Source organism: Pristiophorus japonicus, chromosome 2 (genome assembly GCF_044704955.1).
Source record: "Pristiophorus japonicus isolate sPriJap1 chromosome 2, sPriJap1.hap1, whole genome shotgun sequence".
Lineage (NCBI taxonomy): Eukaryota > Metazoa > Chordata > Chondrichthyes > Pristiophoridae > Pristiophorus > Pristiophorus japonicus.
Genome location: NC_091978.1, coordinates 138,702,286 through 138,724,819, shown reverse-complemented (window position 1 = coordinate 138,724,819; position 22,534 = coordinate 138,702,286). Strand labels below are relative to the sequence as shown.

The window sequence follows — 22,534 nt, the reverse complement described above, 5'->3', positions numbered from 1 at the left end:
TGTGGTGGCCAGGCATCAACTCAGATTTAGAGTAATGCATGCGTCAGTGCAACACTTGCTCTCAGCTGAGCAATACACCCAGAGAGGCACTGCTAAGTTTGTGGTTGTGGCCCTCCAAACCGTGATCGAGGATCCACGTGGACTATGCGGGCCCATTTCTAGGCAAAATGTTTTTGGTTGTCGTGAACGCTTACCCAAAATGGATTGAATTTGCGATAATGTCTGTGAGCACGTCCACAGCTACTATTGAATGCCTGTGAGCCATGTTTGCCACGCACGGCTTGCCTGATTTCCTAATCAGCGACAATGGGCCGTGCTTCACCAGTGCTGAATTCAAGGAATTCATGACCCGCAATGGGATCAAACACGTCACATCTGCCCCGTTCAATCCCACATCCAACGGCCAGGCAGAACGGGTAGTTCAGTCCATCTTGAAACATGTGTCGGAAGGCTCCCTGCAGACCCAGCTGTCCTGAGTGCTGCTCAGCTACCGCACCAGACCCCATTCACTCACCAGCATTCCCCCAGTTGAGCTGCTAATGAAAAGGGCACTAAAAACAAGGCTCTCTTTTGTCCACCCTGATCTCCATGATCACGTGGAGGGCAGGCGGCATCAACAAAGTGTGTACCATGACACCGCAAATTTGTCAGGCGATATTGAGATCAATGATCCTGTGTTTGTGCTCAATTATGGACATGGTCCCAAATGGCTAGCTGGCATGGTCATAGCCAAAGAGGGGAGTATGGTGTTTCAGGTCAAATTGACCAATGGACAAACGCACAGAAAACACTTGGACCAAAACAAATTGCGGTTCACCAACAGCTACGAACAACCCGAAGAAAACACCACCGACTTTGACCCTCCAACACACACACAAGCGGCAGCTGACATCATGGTCGACCACGAAGCTGAACTCACCATCCCCAGCAGCCCGGCAAGACCGGCTGCCCAACAGCCCAATGAAGAACTAACCAACTCACCCACACCCGCATTTGTACCGAGACGATCGACAAGGGAGCGAAAAGCCCCAGATCGTCTCACCTTGTAATTAAGTGTACTATTGACTTCACAGGGGAGTGATGTTATGCATTTAACCTCTTGTAAATAGTATTACACTACCACCTGTTGGAGTCCCAAGGGATCCCAGCATCCCTTAGGAGCATGGTATATAAGCAGGCCACCCACGAGGTACCTTATTGAAGGAGCTAAGGTCACACTTGCTCATTGTACACAGTACTCAGTTTCATCTTTTATTATGAGCATAGCATTAGGAAATCAGCTGCGCGGCAGGAGACAGATTATGGATAATGGGCAGGTACTCTTAATTGGCAGGATGTGACGAGTGGTGTCCCACAAGGATCTGTGTTGTGGCCTCGATTAATCACTGTATTTACGACTTAAGGGGTAAAAAGGCACATATCCAAGTTTGACGATGACACAAAGATAGGTGGCATTGTTAGCAGTGTAGATGGAAGCATAACATTATAAAGTACTATTAATAGATGAAGCGAATGAGCAAAACAGTGGCAAATGAATTTCAATGTAGGCAAATGAGGCCATCCACTTTGGACCTAAAAAGGATAGAACAGGGTACTTTCTAAATGGTGAAAAGATAGAAAGTGGAGTCCAAAGAGACTTGGGGTCCATGTACATAGATTATTAAAATGTCTTGGACAGGTACAAAAAATAATCCAAAAGGCTAATGCAATACTGGCCTTTATATCTAGAGGACTAGAATACAAGTAAATAGAAGTTTTGCTGCAGCTTTACAAAGCCCTGGTTATGCACACCTAGAGTACTGTGAGCAGTTCTGGGCACCACAAAAGGATATATTGCCTTGGTGCAGCGTAGATTTCAATGGTGGCGGTGGCGGTGCTTCCCGACATTATTTCACATTCAATCCATTTTGAAAAAGCATCCATCATCACCAGGAACATTTTGTCGAGAAACGGGCCCGCATAGTCGACATGGATCCTTGACCATGGTCTGGAGGGCCAGAACCACAAACTTAGTGGTGCCTCTCTGGGCGCGTTGCTCAGCTGAGCACACGTGGCATTGCCGTACACAGGACTCTTAAGTCAGAGTCGATACCGGGCCACCACATGTGGGATCTGGCTATCGCTTTCATCATTACTATACCCGGGTGTGTGCTGTGGAGATCCGAGATGAACATCTCCCTGCCCTTTTTGGGTAGCACTACGCGGTTACCCCACAACAGGCAGTCTGCCTGAATGGACAGCTTGTCCTTTCGCCGCTGGAACGGCTTGATTAGCTCTTGCATTTCAATGGGGATGCTGGCCCAGCTCCCATGCAGTACACAGTTTTTTTACTAGGGACAGCAGAGGATCTTGGCTGGTCCAAGTCCTAATCTGGCGGGCCGTGACAGGTGATTTATCATTTTCAAACGCTTCCATGACGATCAACAAGTCTGCGGACTGCGCCACCATCAACAAGTTGTAGGCTGCGCCATTTCCACCCCCATGGTGAGCAATGGTAGCCGACTGAGAGCATCCGCACAGTTCTCGGTGCCTGGCCTGCGGCAGATGGTATAGTTATACGCTGATAGCGCGAGTGCCCACCTTTGTGTGAGGCATTAGTATTTATCCCCTTGTTTTCAGCGAACAGGGATATGAGGGGCTTGTGATCGGTTTCCAGCTCAAATTTGAGGCCAAACAGGGACTGATGCATTTTCTTTACCCCGAATACACACGGTAATGCCTCTTTCTCAATCATGCTGTAGGCCCTCTCGGCCTTAGACAAGCTCCTGGAGGCATAGGCGACAGGTTTCAACTTCCCCGCAACGTTAGCTTGTTGTAATACACACCCGACTCCGTACGACGACACATCACATGCTAACACAAGTCTTTTACACAGGTTATACAATACAAGCAGCTTGTTGGAGCATAAAATGTTTCTGGCTTTCTCAAAAGCAATTACTTGTTTTTTTTCCCCCATAGCCAGTTCTCACCTTTACGCAATAACACTTGTAGGGGCTCTAAGAGGGTGCGTAACCCCGGTAGGAAGTTACCAAAATAGTTGAGTCCCAGGAACGACCGCAGCTCCGTGACATTCAGTGGCCTGGGCGCATTCCTGATAGCCTCTGTCTTGGCGTCTGTGGGCTGAATGCCGTCCGCCGCGATTTTTCTCCCCAAAAACTCCACTTCTGTTGCCATGAAGACGCATTTCGACCTCTTCAGCCGCAGCCCTACACGATCCAGTCGCTGGAGGACCTCCTCCCAGGTTTTGTAGATGCTCGACGGTGTCCCAACCCGTGACCAATATGTCGTCCTGAAAAACCACCGTGCGTGGTGCCGACTTCAGTAGGCTCTCCATGTTTCTTTGGAAGATCGCTGCAGCCGACCGAATTCCAAACGGGCATCTGTTGTAGATGAACAGTCCTTTGTGCGTGTTGATGCAGGTGAGGCCCTTCGAAGACTCCTTCAGCTCCTGCGTCATGTAGGCCGAAGTCAGGTCGAACTTGGTGAATGGCTTGCCTCCTGCCAGTGTCGCAAATAGGTCGTCTGCCTTAGGTAGTGGGTATTGGTCCTATAGCGAGAAACGATTAATAGTTACTTTATAATCACCGCAAATCCTGACCGTGCCATCGCTTTTGAGTACTGGAATAATCAGGCTCGCTCACTCGCTGAATTCCACTGGGGAGATAATGCCCTCGTGTTGCAGCCTGTCCAGCTTGATTTTCACTCTCTCCCTCAACATGTGAGGTACCGCTCGCGCCTTGTGGTGAATGGGTTGTGCCTCTGGGGCCAAGTGGATCCGCACTTTCGTCCCGGAAAAGTTTCCAATGCCTGACTCAAAAAGGGAAGGAAATTTGTTGAGAACCTGGGTACATGAGGCCTCATCGACATGTGATAGCGCTCGGATGTCATCCCAGTTCCAGCGGATTTTGCCCAGCCAGCTCCTTCCAAGCAGTGTGAGGCCATCGCCCGGGACAATCCAGAGTGGCAATTCGTGCAACATGCCCTCATAGGTGTGATCTTGACCATGGCGCTGCCCAGGACAGTGATAAGCTCTTTGGTGTACATTATCTGTTTCGTGTGGATGGGGCTCAGCGCTGGTCCGAGTGCCTTGTTGCAGCACAGTTTCTTAAACATCTTTTTACTCATGATGGATTGCCTTGCGCCAGTGTCCAGTTCCATGGCTACGGGCAAGCCATTCAATTTTACGTTTAGCATTATAGGTGGACATTTCGTCGAAAATGTGTGCACCCTGTGTACTTCAGCATCTGCCTTCTCTGAGGCTCGAAATTGCTTTGCTCCACCACGGACCGATCTTCCTCTGCCACATGGTGGTTAGCACGTTTTGCAGAGTTTGCAGCTCATCTGCAAGCTCATTGGAGGTGCCCCATTGTTCCACAGCTCTTGCAAACATACCCTTTGAAGCAGCATGAATAGGCTGAATGGAAGTCTCCACAACGCCAACAAGGTGTGAATTGCCTTGCATTCATCCTTTGTTGCGGACTCTGAGTCATCTGGGTCACCTGAGGCCTGCTGGCAGTTGCAGACTCGTGGTTTCTGCCCTGTACATTTCTGCTCGCAAACATAGTTCCAGTTAATTTATGAACATTGCTAGCACTTGTGTGCTGAGAGATTTGTTTGGTGTTATCACTGGTGGACATAAACGTCTGTGCTATTGCAATGGCCTTACTGAGGGTCGGTGTCTCTGCAGTCAAAAGTTTTCGTAGGATGGTCTCGTGGCCAATACCCAGTACAAAAAAGTCTCTGAGCATTTTCTCCAGGTAGCCATCAAACTCACATTGTTCCGCAAGTCGCTTTAGCTCGGCGACGTAGCTCACCACTTCCTGACCTTCAGATCGCTGACATGTGTAGAACCGATACCTCGCCATCAGCACGCTCTCCCTCGGGTTAAGATGCTCCTGAACCAGTGTACACAGCTTCTCATACGACTTGTATGTGGGTTTCACCGGAGCCAGAAGATTCTTCATGAGGCCCCGCAGACCGTGAGGAGGACCACTCTCCTTTTTGCAGCGCTTCCTTCTCCGTCCAGCTCATTGGCTACAAGGTACTGGTCTAGCCTTTCGACATAGACTTCCCAGTCCTCACCCTCCGAGAACTTCTCCAGGATGCCCACAGTTTGCTGCATCTTTGCGTTGGATTCGTATACTCGTCGCCAGTTGTTGTGTTCCTGACACAGATGAGACTGCACACAGGGAAGTTAAAGTAACAGTGACCCCAGTCTTTATTAAGACATTCCAGGAACAGGCCTTAGGGGCCGGCTTATATACAGTGCTCCCAAGGGATGTTGGGATTTCAGGGGATGCACTCCCTGGTGGCGTAACATGGGAGTGCATGCTTAACACCTGGGAACTTCGACGCTTTGATATCGACATCGCAGCCTTAAGCGAGACCCGGCGGGCAGCGGAAGGCCAGCTCAAAGAACAAGGTGGAGGTTACACCTTCTTCTGGAAAGGGAAACCAGAGGCAGAACGCCACCTCCACGGAGTCGGCTTTGCCATCAGAAATGAGCTGGTCGACCGCCTCAAAGACTCCCCCTGTGGGGCTAACGAATGCCTCATGACTCTTCGACTCATCCTATCCTGGAACCAGTGCGCCACAGTCATCAGTGCTTACGCCCCAACACTCGATGCAACAGATGAGGCCAAAGAGGGTTTTTATCCAAACTCAAAATCCCTGACCTGCGTCCCCGCGGGCGACAAAATGATCCTCCTCGGTGACTTCAACGCCAGGGCCGGCAAGGACACAGACCTCTGGGGAGGCATGATTGGCAGAAACGGGGTCGGGAAAGTCAACTCCAGTGGTACCCTACTCCTGACAAAATGTCCAGAACATGAACTTCTCATCACCAACACCTTGTTACACCAAAGGGACAAATACAAGGCATCGTGGCAACATCCTCGTTCCAAACACTGGCACCTGCTCAACTATGTCATCGTCCAAGCCAGGGATCACAAGGCTGTGCTCATCACCCGTGCCCTGACAGGAGCTGACGACTGCTGGACGGACCACCGCCAAATCCGATCCATCAACATCGTCCCAAAGCGAAGGGGGCAGCAGAAGCAGCGTCGCAAAAAATTCAATGCCGGGGCACTTAAGGACCCAGCTCAGAGAGCCCTTTACAGTCAGCGCCTCACAGCTAACATGGCGTGCCTTGATGACCCCGAGATGCAGAATGTCCATAGTGCTTGGTCTGCCCTCCAGGCCTCCATAACCAATGCCTGCAAAGAGACGCTCGGTCACTCAACCAGGAAACACCAGGTCTGGTTTGATGAGAATGATCAGGAGATTCAAGAACTAATAGATTGCAAGCCTAGGGCATTTATGAGCCTTAAACAGCAACCCAACTCGGGAGCAGCAAAGCAGCATTACAGACGGCTGAAGGCTAAGGTCCAACAAAAAACCCGGTACCTAAAGAACAGGTGGTGGATGGAGAAAGCACAGGAGATACAGCAGCTGGCCGACAGCCACGATATGCAAGGATTCTTCATTGCAGTCAAGGCCACATACGGACAAAACTCCCAAGGCCCCACCCCACTCCTGGCCAAGAACTGGGAAACACTCATCAAGGACACCGAGGCAGTCAGGGCCCGCTGGAAGGAACACTTCGAAGATCTCCTCAATCGAGACTCTGCCTTTGACTCGAGTGCTCGCGACTCCATTCCGCAGCATGCTACCCGCCACCACCTCAGTGAGACCCCAACACTGCACGAGGTAGAAAAAGCCATAAGACAGCTTAAAAAAACAAGGCTACGGGAGCGGATGGAATCCCTGCTGAGGCACTGAAGTATGACGGAGGCACTGCTGTCGCGAATACACGACCTCATCTCTCTCATCTGGAGGGAGGAGAGCATGCTGGGAGATCTTAGCGATGCAGTGATCGTGACCATCTTTATAAAAGGAGACAAGTCCGATTGCGGCAACTGCAGAGGGAATCGCCCTGCTATCAACCACTGGGAAAGTTGGCGCTCGAGTCCTCCTTAACCGTCTTCTCCCCGTGGCTGAGGAGCTCCTCCTGGAGCCGCAGTGCGGATTTCGTCCCCTCCGGGGCACAACGGACATGATTTTTGCAGCGCGCCAGCTGCAGGAAAAATGCAGGGAGCAGCGCCAGCCCTTATACATGGCCACCTTCGACCTTACAAAGGCCTTTGACACTGTCAACCGCGAGGGTTTATGGAGCGTCCTCCTCCTTTCGGCTGCCGCAAAAAGTACGTCACCATCCTCCGCCTGCTCCATGACGACATGCAGGCCATGATCCTTACGAACGGATCCATCACAGACCCAATTCACGTCCGGACCGGGGTCAAGCAGGGCTGTGTCATCGCCCTAACCCTCTTCTCAATCTTCCTCGCTGCCGTGCTCCACCTCACAGTTGACAAGCTCCCCGCTGGAGTGGAACTAAACTACAGAACCACTGGGCAACTGTTCAACCTTCGCCGTCTCCAGGCCAGGTCCAAGACCACTCCAACCTCTGTCTTCAAGCGACAATACGCGGACGACACCTGCGTCTGTGCACACACACAGGTTGAATTCCAGGACATAGTCAAACGTATTTACTGAGGAGTATGCAAGCATGGGCCTTACGATAAACATCAGTAAGACAAAGGTCCTCCACCAGCCTGTCCTCGCCGCACAGCACTGCCCCCCAGACATCAAGATCCACGGCGCGGCCCTGGACAACGTGGACCACTTCCCTTATCTCGGGAGCCTCCTAGCAACAAGAGCAGGCATTGACGACGAGGTCCAACACCACCTCCTGTGCGCCAGTGCAGCCTTCAGCCGCCTGAGGAAAAGTGTGTTTGTAGACCAGGCCCTCAAAACTGTCACCAAGCTCATGGTCTACAGGGCTGTAGTAATACCCGCCCTCCTGTATGGCTCAGAGACGTGGACCATGTACAGTAGACACCTCAAGTCGCTGGAGAAATACCACCAGCGATGTCTCCGGAAGATCCTACAAATCCCCTGGGAGGACAGATGCACCAACATTAGCGTCCTCGTCCAGGCCAACATCCCCAGCATTGAAGCACTGACCACACTTGATCAGCTTCGCTGGGCAGGCCACATAGTTCGCATGCTAGACACGAGACTCCCAAAGCAAGCGCTCTATTCGGAACTCGTCCACAGTAAACGAGCCAAACGTTTACAAGGACACCCTCAAAGTCTCCCTGATAAAGTGCGACATCTCCATTGACACCTGAGAGTCCCTGGCCAAAGACTGCCCTAAGTGGAGGAAGTGCATCCGTGAGGGCACTGAGCTCCGTTAGTATCGTCGCCGAGAGTATGCAGAAATCAAGCGCAGGCAACGGAAGGAACATGCGGCAAACTAGGCTCCCTCCCCACCCTTTCCCTCAATGACTATCTGTCCCATCTGCGACAGAGACTGTGGCTCCCGTATTGGACTGTTCAGCCACCTAAGAATTCACTTTTAGAGTGGAAGCAAGTCTTCCTCGATTCCGAGGGACTGCCTATGATGATGATGATGACTTGAACTCCAAGGGTTAAATTATGAGGAGAGATTACACAAATTAGGGTTGTATTCCCTGGAATTTCGACTGTTAAGGAGTGATTTGATTGAAGTTTTCAAAATGTTATGGGGAACTCGATAGAGAGAACCAATTTTCGTTGGTTGGGGAGTTTAGAACTAGGGGCACAGTCTTAAAAATCAGAGCCAGGCCTTTGAAATTGGGAAACACTTCTACATACCAAGGGTGATAGAAGTTCAGAACTCTTCCGCAAACAGCAATTGATGCCAGATCAATTGTTAATTTTAATTCTGAGATTGCTAGATTTTTGTTAACCAAAATTATTAAGGGAGATGGGGTAAAAGTGGGTATATGGAGATAGGTCACAGATCAGCCATGATCTCATTGAATGGCGGAACAGACTCGAGGGCTAAATGACCTTTTCCTGTTCCGATGTGAACATTAAACAAATGAAGAACAGTGACACTCGATGATTTCTTCCATAAACCGAAAGTGAGCTTCCATATTTGCATCAATGACACTCAGCTCTAACGTTTCTGCCACGCTTATTTCACTTATTAGTCCACTGTACTGTCTACATTAAGTTCTGGGAACGGGAGAACCACCCTTAGCTCAATATTGGCAACACCAAAGCCCCTCGGCGACATCATCCAAAAGCGCAGTATCAGTTTTCACATGTATGCTGACGACACCCAGCTCTACTTCACCACCACCTCTCTCGACCCCTCCACTGTCTCTAAATTGTCTGACTGCTTGTCTGACATCCAGTACTGGATGAGCAGAAATTTCCTCCAACTAAATATTGGAAAGACTGTAACCATTGTTTTTGGTCCCTGCTACAAACTCCATTTCCTAGCCATCGACTCCGACCCTGTCCCTGGCAACTGTCTGAGGCTGAACTAGACTGTTGGCAACCTTAGTGTTGTATTGGATCTCGCGTTGATCTTCTAACACTTATCCATGCCATCGCTAAGACCACTTAGTTCCATCTCCATAACATTGCCCGTATCCGCTCTTGCCTCAGCTCATCTACTGCTGAAACACTCATCCATGCCTTTGTAACCTTTAGACTTGACTATTATAACACACTCCTGGCCAGTCTTCCATCTTCCACTCTCCGTAAACTTGCAGTCATCCAAAACTCTGCTGTCTGCATTCTAACTCTCACCAAGTCCCGTTCACCCTTCACCCCTGTGCTCGATGACCTACATTGGCTCCCAGTTCAGCAGTGCCTCGATTTCAGATCCCTCCATGGCCTCGTCTCTTCCTATCGCTCTAACCTCCTCCAGCCCTACATCCCTCCAATATTCCTGCGCTTCTCTAATTCTGTCCTCTTGTGCATCCCTGATTTTAATTGCTCCAGCATCGGCAGCCATGCCTTCAGTTGCCGAGGCCCAAAGCTCTGGAATTCGCTCCTTGTATCGTTCCACCTCTCTACTTCTCTTTCCTCCTTTACGACACTCCTTAAAACCTACCTCTGTGCCCTAATATCTCCTCGGTGTCAAATGTTGGATTAGAACGCTCCGGTGAAGTGCCTTGGGATGTTTTATTACATGAAAGGTACTTTATAAATGCAAGTTGCTCTTTTATTTCTTAGAAAAAAAGAAACTGAATGGGGTAGAAGAGCAAAGGGATGCAGGTGAACAAATTATTAAAAGCAGCATCGTAGGCAGCAAAGTAATTTAAAAATGCTAACAAAGCACTGGGATTTATTTCTCGGGGTATAGAATTCAATAGTAGTGAAAATATGCTCAACATGTACAAGCCTTGTCAGTCTGCGCTTGGAGTGCTGTGCAGAGTTCTGGTCTCCATACTGTGAAAAGGACATAGAAGCATGGAGAAAATGCAAGTAAGATTTGCAAGGATGGTACCAGAACTGAGGGATTACAGCTATCAGGAAAGATTAAACAGGTTGGAGCTGCGAGAGAAGACTTAGAGGAGACCTGATAGAGGTCTAACATCTAAACAATTTATATATGTATACCTTTTTTTCTTTCACTATAAATTCAGGTGGGTTTGCAGCTGGGAATAGCTGTACGCTAGATCACATTACTGATGCTTCTGATGTTACTTGCCCTCGCATAGACACACAACAACTAGACAAGCAAATAAAGGCCATCATGACAGAAGTAATTCCATTTCTGAAGGTGAGCTGCAAGTGCTATTGTCAACAGTGAAACACATATAATAATAATGAAGTGTTCATTTATTTAAAGTTTTATCCTCCACTTTTAACACACAATTCATGAATTTAGATCATTCCTAATACAATTTCTAGTGTCGGGAATATATAAATGATGTAATTGGAAATACGAGTTTTAGTAAGCTGCGCGAAAGCATTCATTTCACTCCAGTACAATTCTATACTAATAAAACTTCATTCATTCAACCTCCACATTTAAGTGAAAAGGACACTATCAAAACAGGAGTAGTCATTGTGATATTGTTCCTTTTAGTTTCATGCACATGAGCACTTGGTCATTCCTGCTTACATATGATTTAATCTGGTGACACACCTCAGTTCATCTTCTACTGTTGCCAGCAGAAATTCTATTGCAATTATATCAGAAAAAGTTTCAACCACTTGTTAATGTTATTTCATGTTTAAAAATTAGTTTCCTATGAAGTTTTTGTAGGCTTTTTTACATTTTCCAATTTCTGCATTTATTTTCAAGTTTGGAATGTGTTTATTTTTAAGTTAAGCTTGTTGAATGAATCTTTTCAGTCAATACATTAGCCTCTGTTTGCTACCAGTTCCTGCATTAAGATTTGTACATCTTTTCAGTGATCATTATCCACGAACAGCACTCTTGGTGCATTATAATTTCTACTTGTATTGTTCTGGCAACGTGTCTTAAATTGTGTACCACTTCCCTTGACCTATTCACAATTTTATGCTTTCAGTATCCTTGTTATGCTGTCAGTACTTATGTTTACCTCTATTCCTAATGCTCCTTGCATTCGCATAAGTGTTTTAAGCTTATCTTCCTAATTTACACCACCCTATTCCTAATTCAATCTGTACTTGCTTTTTTCATACGCTGAACATTCTTCTTCCATGTGGCATCCTCCACACACAGTTGGAATTAAACTCGCAACAGATCACGTTATGGGGAACTACACAAAGGGACAGCCTCCTTTTGAGACATTTTGACTTTGCGTGCTGGTAGCGAATGATGATCTGGCAAATTGTATCCTGTTTCCATGCTGTATGAAAGGTTTGTGCGTGCATTGGAATGTCGGGCCATTTTCCATACTGGACAAAATCATTCAAAATTGAAGTTAGTGAGTTTAATACGACAATACTTTTTCTGGACAGCCATTTCTCTTGCATGATTGTTTTCTGATTTTCAAAACACTTAAATATCAGAATTGTTTGATTCAGTGAATTGATGCATTCATTTACAAGATGAATTTGCTGAGGAAGACCCATTTCAACTTGACAATCTCGAGAACTATTTCTCTATCCTTATTTTTTGCTTCCATTACCCTACCCAGAAGTTCATTCCACATGTGATTGCCTTCTCTGAGGACTGTGGGGTGGGATAGGTTTAATGGTGTGCACACCAGTGAGAATGGGAGAAACTTGATGAGCCAGCTGGTATTTTCCTGTCTTTTTTGTATGTTCCTATTACTCTATGTGACGAACTCCTGACACTCACCAAATTTACATTTCACTAGTTTGAATCTTTATCCCCTTTTCTACTGTCAAATTTTATCATGACAAAATTGTCCATATTTACCTTTATTATGCTGATTGATTGCTTAGAGTTTATGGAGTGTCCTCTTTGCAGTCGGCTGCTCTCAAAAGTTCGTCACGATCCTCCGCCTGCTTCATAATGACATGCAATCCTGACCAACGGATTCACCACAGACCCAATACACGTGCGGACCGGGGTCAAGCAAGGCTGTGTCATCGCACCAACACTCTTCTCGATCTTACTTGATGCAATGCTTCATCTCACCCTCAATGAGCTCCCCACTGGAGTGGAGCTAATCTACAGAACAAACTGGAAACTTCAACCTCCATCGCTTCTAGTCCAGATCCAAGGTCGTCCCATCCTCTATCATTGAATTACAGTATGCAGTATTGCATTTGCACGCACACGGATGTCGAACTCCAAACCATCATCAACTCCTTCACCAAAGCGTACGTGAGTATGGGCCTTACATTAAACATCTGTAAGACAAAGGTCCACTACCAACCTGCCCCCGATTATCAAGATCCATGACGAGGCCTTGGACAACGTGGACCATTTTCCACACCTCGGGAGCCTACTACCAACAAGGGCAGATGTCGATGACAAAGTCCATCACCGCCTTCAGTGTGCCAGTGCAGCCTTCGGTCGTCTGAGGAAGAGGATGTTTGAAGACCAGGACCTCAAACCTGGCACCAAGCTCATGGTCTACAATGTGATACCCACCCTTCTATATGCTTCAGAGACGTGGACTATGTACAGCAGGCACCTCAAAGCACTGAAGAAGTACCACCAATGCTGCCTTCGCAAGATCCTGCAAATCCAGTGGCAGGAGAGGTGCACCAACGCCAGTGTTCTCTCTCAGGCGACATCGTCCACATGCCCGATGCTAAACTCCCAAAACAAGAGCTCTACTCAGAGCGAGCGAGCCCAAGTGGGCAGAGGAAAGGCTTCAAGGACACCCTCAAAGCATCCTAGAAAAGGTGCAACATCCCCACCGACCCTGGGAATCCCTGGTCTAAGACCGCTGAAAGTGGAGGAGAAGCATCCGGGAAGGCGGCGAACACCTCGAGTCTCTTCGCCGGGAGCACGCGGAAGCCAAGCGCAAACAGCGGAAGGAGCGCACGACAATCCACCCACCTGTCCCTCCAACCACCGTCTGCCCCACCTGCGACAGACACTGTCGGTCCTGCATTGGACTCCTCAGTCACCTGAGAATTCACATTAGTGTGGAAGCAAGTCATCCTCGACTCCGAGGGACTGCCTAAGAAGAAGATTGATTGCTATATCACTGTGAGGTCTCTTTCTTCGTTGTCTGCATTGAAAGTTGAATTGCCCAATTCTTGTTTTTTCTTGCAATTCACCCCACTGATACTACAAATATGCACCATGTCTCATCTGTGCTATCTCCAGGGCTTCAATGTGTTTGCTGTGACAAAAACTGGATGTAATACTCATGGTGCAGTCTGACCATAGAGTACAGGTGCAACGGCCTGAATCAGGAACTCTGAAAACCGGACATTTTGTGCATAGCTGATGGAGTTGTCTGGAATCTGGAATTATTGTCTGAAAACAGGACATTTTTGAGGCAAAACCCAAAATCCGGCACAGATTCGGTGGAGGATTCTGGATTTCAGACAAGAAAATCAAGTCTGGAATCCGGAATCCTCGACTGAATCCATGCCGGATTTTGGGTTTTGCCGGATTTCTGACCTCGCCATTAAAACCCACCACGGATTCGGTCGAGGATTCTGGATTTCAGACTATTGTTTTTATTGTCTGAAATCCGGAAAAACCCAAAAACCGGAACGGACTCAGTCCCGAGGATTCCAGATTTCGAACGTTGTACCAATACTGTACATTTTTATCCTGACATCTTCCAAGTTGCACGCTACTCATTTGGGTACATGGTTCCGTATTCTATTTTCTTTCATTCTTGTTCCGCAGTGACTGGACATGTTTAGTGCTGAGTTGTCTAATAATCTAAGATCTCTTTCAACTTTACCCTTAATTTCCTTTGCTACAACACAGTACCTCTGTCCCGTTCTTGGGATGCCACTCAACACACTGGTGCGCGATAAAGCACCTAATAATGCTCCTTGTTGATTGGCAGTTAATCCCTACAAATTAAAATTCTACATATAAGCTGGTCCCCAAAATTGACGAGACCTTGAAAGCAATAATGAACCTGTTCACAAGACTGGACAATCACTGGTTCACATTTATCCCACTTCCAAGGGGATGTAATCAAGGGAAAAGAGGAAAATCATAGTTTTAAACAAAAGCACCATAGCCTCAATAGTATCTCCATCCATGTTCATCTTTTCAGAGTTTATCTTCCATAACCCTCTTTCATTAAGTTCGGAAAACATTCTCTCGTATCTTGCTTCATAAGAGCCACCTGGCAATTAATTACTGAAAAGGCCATGTTTTCCAAATTGGGACATTAATCTTTATAAACCTCATAATGTATATCAATTAGAATATTTGTGTGAGACTGTACTCATGTTTACTATGTTTTCAGTTTGTTGGATCCAAGCACTGGTTGTTGATCAGCTTTGATTAATCTATAATCCTGTTACACACACTGTTGGAAACAATACCCCATTTCATTTTGGACAGGAAATCGTGATCCTTGAATTTATACACCACATCATACATCCAAATTGGAAGGCCATTTCCTCTATACAGTTTCCTTGTAGGTCATGATTTTTTTTCTGTAGATTATATCAAATTTCTCTTTCAGACTTGACAGTTATTTGTAGTGTACAACCCACAGTCCAAGGGAGAACCATTCTTTCCAGAGAAACTGGATAGTCAATGCATCCTCCATTACTATCACCTTTAACAATATCTACAATATTGCTACCTGGCACAAATCACACTTTATCACCACGCGTCACTATTTGGACTTACCGCTATGGATGAAGCAGCCTTTTGCTGATCTATTCTGGTGGCTGGAGTCTTTTGCTCCCCAGTCCTTTTCTTGGATACCACTTAATAAGTCTCCAATGAGCTGGCCAAGATGCTGAATGAAGAAAGAAAGATAACTTGCTTCGTATGGGTTTTCTTCATTCTTTGAAAAGAACATGGTCCCACACTTCCATTTCAGGCGTTCTAGAGAGCGGATGTGCAAAATTAAAGCACATAGGATTGGGGGTAATATACTAGCATGGATTGAAAATTGGTTAACTGACCAGGAAACAGAGAGTAGGAATAAACAGGTCTTTTTCAGGGTGGCGGGCAGTGACTAGTGGGGTACCACAGGGATCAATGCTTGGGCCCCAGCTATTCACTACATATATATAAATGATTTGGATGAGGGAACCAAATGTAATATTTCCAAGTTTGCTGATGACACAAAACTAGGTGGGGTTGTGAGGATGATGCAAAGACACTGCAAGGCGATTTAGATAGGTTGAGTGAATGGGCAAGCACATGGCAGATGCAGTGTAACGTGGATAAATTTGAAGTTATCCACTTTGGTGGGGAAAAACATATGGACAAAGTACTATTTAAATGATGATAGCTTGGAAAATGTCGATGTACAAAGGGACCTGAGTGTCCTTGTACACTAGTTATTGAAAGCAAGCAGTTAGGAAGGCAAATGGTACGTTGGCTTTCATTGCAAGAGGATTTGAGTGCAGGAGCAAGGATGTCTTACTACAGTTATACAGGGCCTTGCTGAGACCACGCCTGGAGTATTGTGTACAGTTTTGGTCTCCTTATCTAAGAAAGGATATACTTGCCATAGAGGGAGTGCAGCAAAGGTTCACCAGACTGATTCCTGGGATGGGACTGTCATATGACGTGAGATTGGGTCGACTAGACCTGTATTCACTAGAGTTTAGAAGAATGAGAGGATCTCATTGAAACTTCTAAAATTCTGATGGGGTTGGACAGACTGAATGCGGGGAGGATGTTCCCCCTGGCTGGGAAATCTAGGACAAGGGGGTCTCAGGATACGGGGTAGGAAATGTTGGACCGAGATGAGGAGAAATATTTTCATAGGGTGGTGAACCTGTGGAATTATCTACCACAGAAGGCTGTGGAGGTCACTGAATATATTTAAGAAGGAGATAGATAGATTTCTAGACACAAAAGGCATCAAGGGTTATGGGGAAAAAGCAGGAATATGGTGTTGAGATAGAGGATCAGCCATGCTCATATTGAATGGCGGTGCAGGCACGAAGGGCCGAATGGCCTACTACTGCTCCTATTTTCTATGTTTCTATGTACTTTTTCTAGTGCAGAGTTGACCAAAATAAAGTGATGCTCACATAAACAGATGTTTCATACTGCACAAGAGTGGAAAGTCATGTTACAAAATGTCACTTAGCATTGAAAACTACTTCAACGGGAGTTTGTTCTTTTATGTGATTTTCTTAGAACATGATCTGGTGCCAGGTGAATTCCTGGGAGAAGATCATGGAAGGTTGATGACCTTTATTTCTTTCTGCCTTTCGGTCAGCAGTTATTCTTTGTTCATCAGAGAAAAAATAAGTCTTGTAAAGTTGAGAAAAAGCTGTCTGCTTACATAAGTGTAGAATTTCATTTATTCTACCCTGATTTAGATGATGCATGAAGCTTTTGAGCTCTGGCCAAAGAATGAAGAACCAAATATAAATAAGCTAACTATGCAACTAATTATCAAGAATGCAAATTTAAGTTTTGTTCTACTTCTGATTGACTCATTTCAGGAACACATGGATGATGTATGCTCCCCACAGTTATTAACTGCTATTGGACGCATGGTCCTGGCTCTTACTCAGCAGAATGATGAAAGCAAGGAATTTGTCAAGTTCTTTCATAAACAACTTGGTGCCATACTTCAGGTTTGGACTTTAAATATTAATTTGTTAAAATATTTTTGAAATAAAATAAATATAAGGCCCTGATGTTGAAATCATCAGGTGTTTGTTTGCTTCTGGGCGTGCTAGTGCATAAATTGGTATTAGGAGAGGATAATCCACACTTCAGACCAAAGTGAGTAAAAGACCAGCAGAGCATGTGGGCAGAGTGGAGATAGTTACCCAGATATAAGACTTCTGTACACGAATGCAGGTAGCACAAGAAATAAAACAAGTGAGTTAGAAACAGTGGCTGGAATCTTACCAGCCCTGCGAATGCGAGTTTGGAGGCGGGGCCGTGATTAACAGCAAGTCCACTCTGAAACCATCTCCTTGTGAATTTCCAAGTGCCAACTCCGCCTGCGGATTGCAGACCTGGCATTAAGCGACGTGTCAGGCAATTGTGCTGGTTAAGAAGCTGCTTAAAACTATTTAAGCAGCATTTTACCAGGTCCAAAGGATTTTTCCAAGTTTTTTTTTTACAAGGTACCTGTCCCTCAGGCATCACATCACATCAAGTAAGTGTGTCGGGTTCTCAACAACTCTGGATTGGTTTGACTAGTCGACAGCTGCAGAAGTGGTATAAAAGCTACCATTTCACAGCTGGTCAATTTCCAATCAAAGAAGCTGGAGCCTTCAGGATTTGAAATACACTTTTCAGCTTTATGGAGGTTTGAAATGTTTGCAGTGAACTTTCTATCCAGTGTCACCTCCTTGGAGCAACCTCGCTCACCATTGACAGATCGCTTCTGTCATCTCAACTTCAGCTATCATCTATTCTATCAGCATCGGTGCCCTTGAAAAAAATCTCACCTTGGTCCTCAGATTCCCACCATGATCAGCCCCAATACAACATCACTAAACAAACCAACATCACCAACAACAACACCAACCTTCTCCACAATCACCTGATGCTGCACAGGACACAGGGAATCAGCACCTGACCACACTGCTGCCCAGGATGCCAGGGATGGCCTCACCGTGGCCAGATTTACTTCACTTGATGCTGTACACCCTGGCTGACACATCATGCGCCAGGTTGGCATCACCGCACACCAAGACCATAAAGCATTTCTACAATGCCCAAGCCATTCCTTTCACACTCATCACCATTGCAGGGGAGGGGGGCAGGGGTGGATACTGTTATGTCTCACCATTCACTGCATCTCACTAAGTCACTTCAAAGGCGCACACAAATCTGTCCAAAAAGGTCCTGTTGAAAATATAGATTTCAATGTTTGACAACACAGTAGCAGAAACTTCACATCAGCATTGCCGATAACACCCAAGCCTACCCTTGTGTGTTAGTTGGTATGATTGGAGAAGGATGAGGGTGAGTGTGAGAGGTGGCTAGTGAGATGGGGATGTGATAATGTAGACTAAGAGAGCGCGATGGGTGGAGGTGCAAGGTAAGTTGGTGTGAGTAAGGATGTGCAGGAGCAGGGTAGGGAAGGCAGAGAGTGATGGGAATGTGATGAGTGACACAGCAGGATGAGGTTGAGTGTGGTTTTGCTGTAATATTTCGTGATCCACTGACATAATTGAAAGGTTTGCGCCACTGCTGCTAGGTCCCCATGATGACATCCCTGCTTGTGCCCTCCTGTACAACGTGCAACCAGGCTGCATAGTGACCTGGGGAGGTCTCTTCCACCCATTGCAAGGGACCAGAGAGTCCGTGCGGATCCTGACCTCGACGCGTGTCTACTGAACTCTTCCCCCATAGAGCAAGTGGAGCACGATATCTTGCACTCCACTTGCTCTCGGGAGCGGCCACCCAAATTTAGGTCAAGGGGCAGAACTTCCACGCCCGCCACAGGAAATCCTGCCTCGCGGCTGTTACTGCCCCCAGGCGGTAGGCTATGCAATTTCGCTGCATAGAATTATATAGAGCTTTATCGCACAGAAACAGGCCTTTCAACCCAACAGGTCTATGCGTTGTTAATGCTCTACATGAACCTCCTCCCACCTTAATTATGTGTAAGCTATGGCTCAATTGGTAGCCCCCTCGCCTCTGAGTCAGAAGGTTGTGGGTTCAAGTCCTGCTCCAAAGACCTAAGCACAAAAACACTCCAACGCAGTACTGAACGTGTGCTACACTGTCGAAGGTGCCATCTTTCACATAAGACGTTAAACTGATGCCCCGTCTGCGTAAAAGATCCCATGGCACTATTTCGAAGAAGAGCAGGGGAGCTATCCTCGAATTCCTAGCCAATATTTATCCCTCAATCAATATCAGTAAAAATCATATTATCTGATCATTAACACATTGCTGTTTTGGGAGCTTGCTGTAAGCCACTTGGCTGTCATGTTTCCTAAATTACAACAGTGACTACACTTCAGAAAAGTACTTAATTGGCTGTAAAGCGTCCAGTGGTCGTGAAAGGTGCTATATAAATGCAAGTCTGCCTTTATTTTACTTCATCTCAGCCTAACAATCTAGCCTTCTATTCCTTTTCCCCTTGTACTAATCTAGCTTACCCTTAAATGCTTCTGCTAATCGCCTCAGTCACTCCATGCAGTAGTGAGTGTTCATATTCTCAACTCAAGTCAAGAAGTTTCTCCTGAATTCCTTATTGGATTTATTAGTGACTTTCTTATATTCATGGCCCCTAGTTTTGGACTCCCACAAGTGGAAACATTTCCTCTACTTCTACCCTATCCCCCTTACTCATTTTAAACACATTTATCAGGTCTTGTCTTTTCTGGAGAAAAGGGTTCCAGTCTGTTCAGTCTTTCCTGGTAGTTGCAACCTCTCAATTCTGGTACCATCCTTGTAAATCTTTTTTGCACTTTCTTCAGTGTTGCAGCACAGTTCTCCCGCAGGTGTGGTCGAACCAATATTCTATATAGGTTTAACATAACTTCTCTGCTTTTGAATTCTATTCCTCTAGAAATGAACCTCAGTGCTTTGTTTGCACTCTATTGCTTTATTAATCTGCATTGCTACGTTTAATGGATTTGTGAATCTGTATGCCTAGATCCTTGTCTAGACTCTTGGCTTGCAAGGAGTAGCAATAAAGGCAATGAATTTCTAGAATATGTTCAGGACAGTTTTATAGAACAATGTGTTTTAGAACTGACATGGGAACAGGCTATACTGGATGTGGTGCTGAGTAACAAACCAGAATTAGTCAACAATTTGATGGTAAGGGATGCAAATAACATTTGATATTGGGTTTGAGAGGGAGCATTAAGAATCATAAACCAAGGTTGTAAATTTAAGTACAGTAACCTTCGAAGGGATGAGAAATGAAATAACCGCAGTAAACTGGGATGAACTGTTAATGGGAAAACCTACAGACACACAATGGGCAAAATATTCCAGATCATAGAATCATAGAAGTTTACAGCACGGAAAGAGGCCATTTCGGCCCATCATGTCCGTGCCGGCCGACAAGAGGCTATCCAGCCTAATCCCACTTTCCAGCTCTAGGTCTGTAGCCCTGCAGGTTACAGCACTTCAAGTGCACATCCAAGTACTTTTTAAATATGGTGAGGATTTAGAAACGTCTGCCTCTCCCACCCTTTCAGCCAGTGAGTTCCAGACCCCCACAACCCTCTGGTTAAAGAAATTTCCCTTCAAATCCCCTCTAAACCTTCCATCAATTACTTTAAATTTATGCCTCCTGGTTGGTGACCCCTCTGCTAAGGGAAATAGCTCCTTTCTATCCACTATATCTAGGCCCCTGATAATTTTATACACCTCAATGAGATCTCCCCTCAGCCTCCTCTGATCCAAGGAAAACAAACCCAACCTATCCAATCTGTCCATCATAGCTAAGATTCTCCACTCCCAGCAACATCCTCGTAAATCTCCTCTGTACCCTCTCCAGTGCAATCACGTCCTTCCAGTAATGCGGTGACCAGAACTGCACGCAGTACTCCAGCTGTGGCCTAACCAGTGTTTTATACTGTTCAAGCATACCCCCCTGCTCTTGTATTATATGCCTTGGCTAATAAAGGCAAGCATTCCGTATGTCTTCTTAACCACCTTAACTACCTACTTAGAAACATAGAAAATAGGAGCAGTAGTAGGCCATTCGGCCCTTTGAGTCTGCACCACCATTCAATATGATCATGGCTGATCCTCTTTCTCAACACCATATTCCTGCCTTTTCCCCATATCCCTTGATGTCTTTTGTGTCTAGAAATCTATCTGTCTCCCTCTTAAATATATTCAGTGACTTGGCCTCCACAGCCTTCTATGGTAGAGGATTCCATGGGTTCAGCACCCTCTGAGTGAAAACATTTCTCCTCATCTCGGTCCTAAATTTCCTACCCCGTATCCTGAGACTGTGACTCCCTTGTTCTGGACTTCCCACTCAGGGGAATTATCCTCCCCGCATCCAGTCTATCCAATCCAGTCAGTGATAGTGATTGTATTAAGTTTCTCCCTCTCTATAGCCCCTTGACTATCCCCTATTGGGATGTTTTTAGTGTCTTCTATTGTGAAGACCGATACAAAATATTTGTTCAAAGTCTGCCATTTCCCTGTTCCCATTATTAATTCCCCAGTCTCATCCTCTAGGGGACCAACATTTACTTTAGCCACTCTTTTCCTTTTTATGTACCTGTAGAAACTCGTATCTGTTTTTATATTTTGTGCGAATTTAATTTCACACTCTATCTTCCCTCTCTTATTTTTTTAATCGTTCTTTGCTGGCTTTTAAGTTTTCCAATCCTCTGGCCTCCCACTAGTCTTGGCCACATCGTATGCCCTTGTTTTCAATTTGATACCATCCCTTATTTCCTTAGTGAGCCACGGATGGTTATCCCTTCTCTTAGAGCCTTTCCTTCTCATTGGGATATATTTTTATTGAGAGTTATGAAATATCTCCTTAAATGTCTGCCACTGCTCATCAACCGTCCCACTCTAATGTAGTTTCCCAGTCCAATTTAGCCAACTCTGCCTTCATACCTTTATAGTCTCCTTTATTTAAGCTTAGGACACTGGTTAGATATCCAACTTTCTCACCCTCCAACTGAATTTGAAATTCAACCATGTTATGGTCACTCATTCCTAGAGGATCCTTTACTAGGAGATCGTTCATTAATCCTGTCTCATTATACAGTACCAGATCTAAGATAGCTTGCTCCCTGGTTGGTTCCGCAACCTACCTGGTCTGCTACCTTCAGGGATCTGTGAACATGCACTCCAAGGTCCCTTTGTTCCTCTACATTTCTCTGTGTCCTACCATTTAATGTGTATTCCCTTTCCTTGTTATGGCCCCGACCTGCGAGAGACCATCAGTGGCAGGTCAGGGCCATAAAAGGAGCGGCGAGCGGCGGCCATGTGCAGCATGGTGGCATGCCACTGCAAGGTACAGCGCGAGCTGGTGCAGGAGGACGACGGCAGCGAAGAGGACAACTGGATTGCATGTCATCAAGATCCAGGTCACTGATTGGAGCGTGGGCAGATACAGCAGGAGCGACGAGGTCAGGGCAAAGAAGCAGTGAGTGATCGTGGTGCGATGTGATCGGGGCCCAGGAGAGGCGTGAGTTCGGGGCC

At 46.2% G+C, this 22,534-nt stretch overlaps 1 protein-coding gene across 6 annotated transcripts in view; it reads left to right on the top strand.

Moving 5' to 3' along the window:
- pcm1 (pericentriolar material 1) overlaps positions 1-22,534 on the top strand; it is a 280,791-nt gene that overhangs the window by 221,411 nt on the left and 36,846 nt on the right. For 5 of the 6 annotated variants that reach the window (XM_070869661.1, XM_070869689.1, XM_070869670.1 and 2 more), the window contains 2 exons: positions 10,488-10,624; positions 16,876-17,010. In XM_070869661.1, coding sequence (XP_070725762.1) covers positions 10,488-10,624; positions 16,876-17,010 — 272 coding nt within the window. The remainder of the gene's footprint in view (positions 1-10,487; positions 10,625-16,875; positions 17,011-22,534) is intronic. The other variant, XM_070869679.1, reaches the window with a different exon arrangement.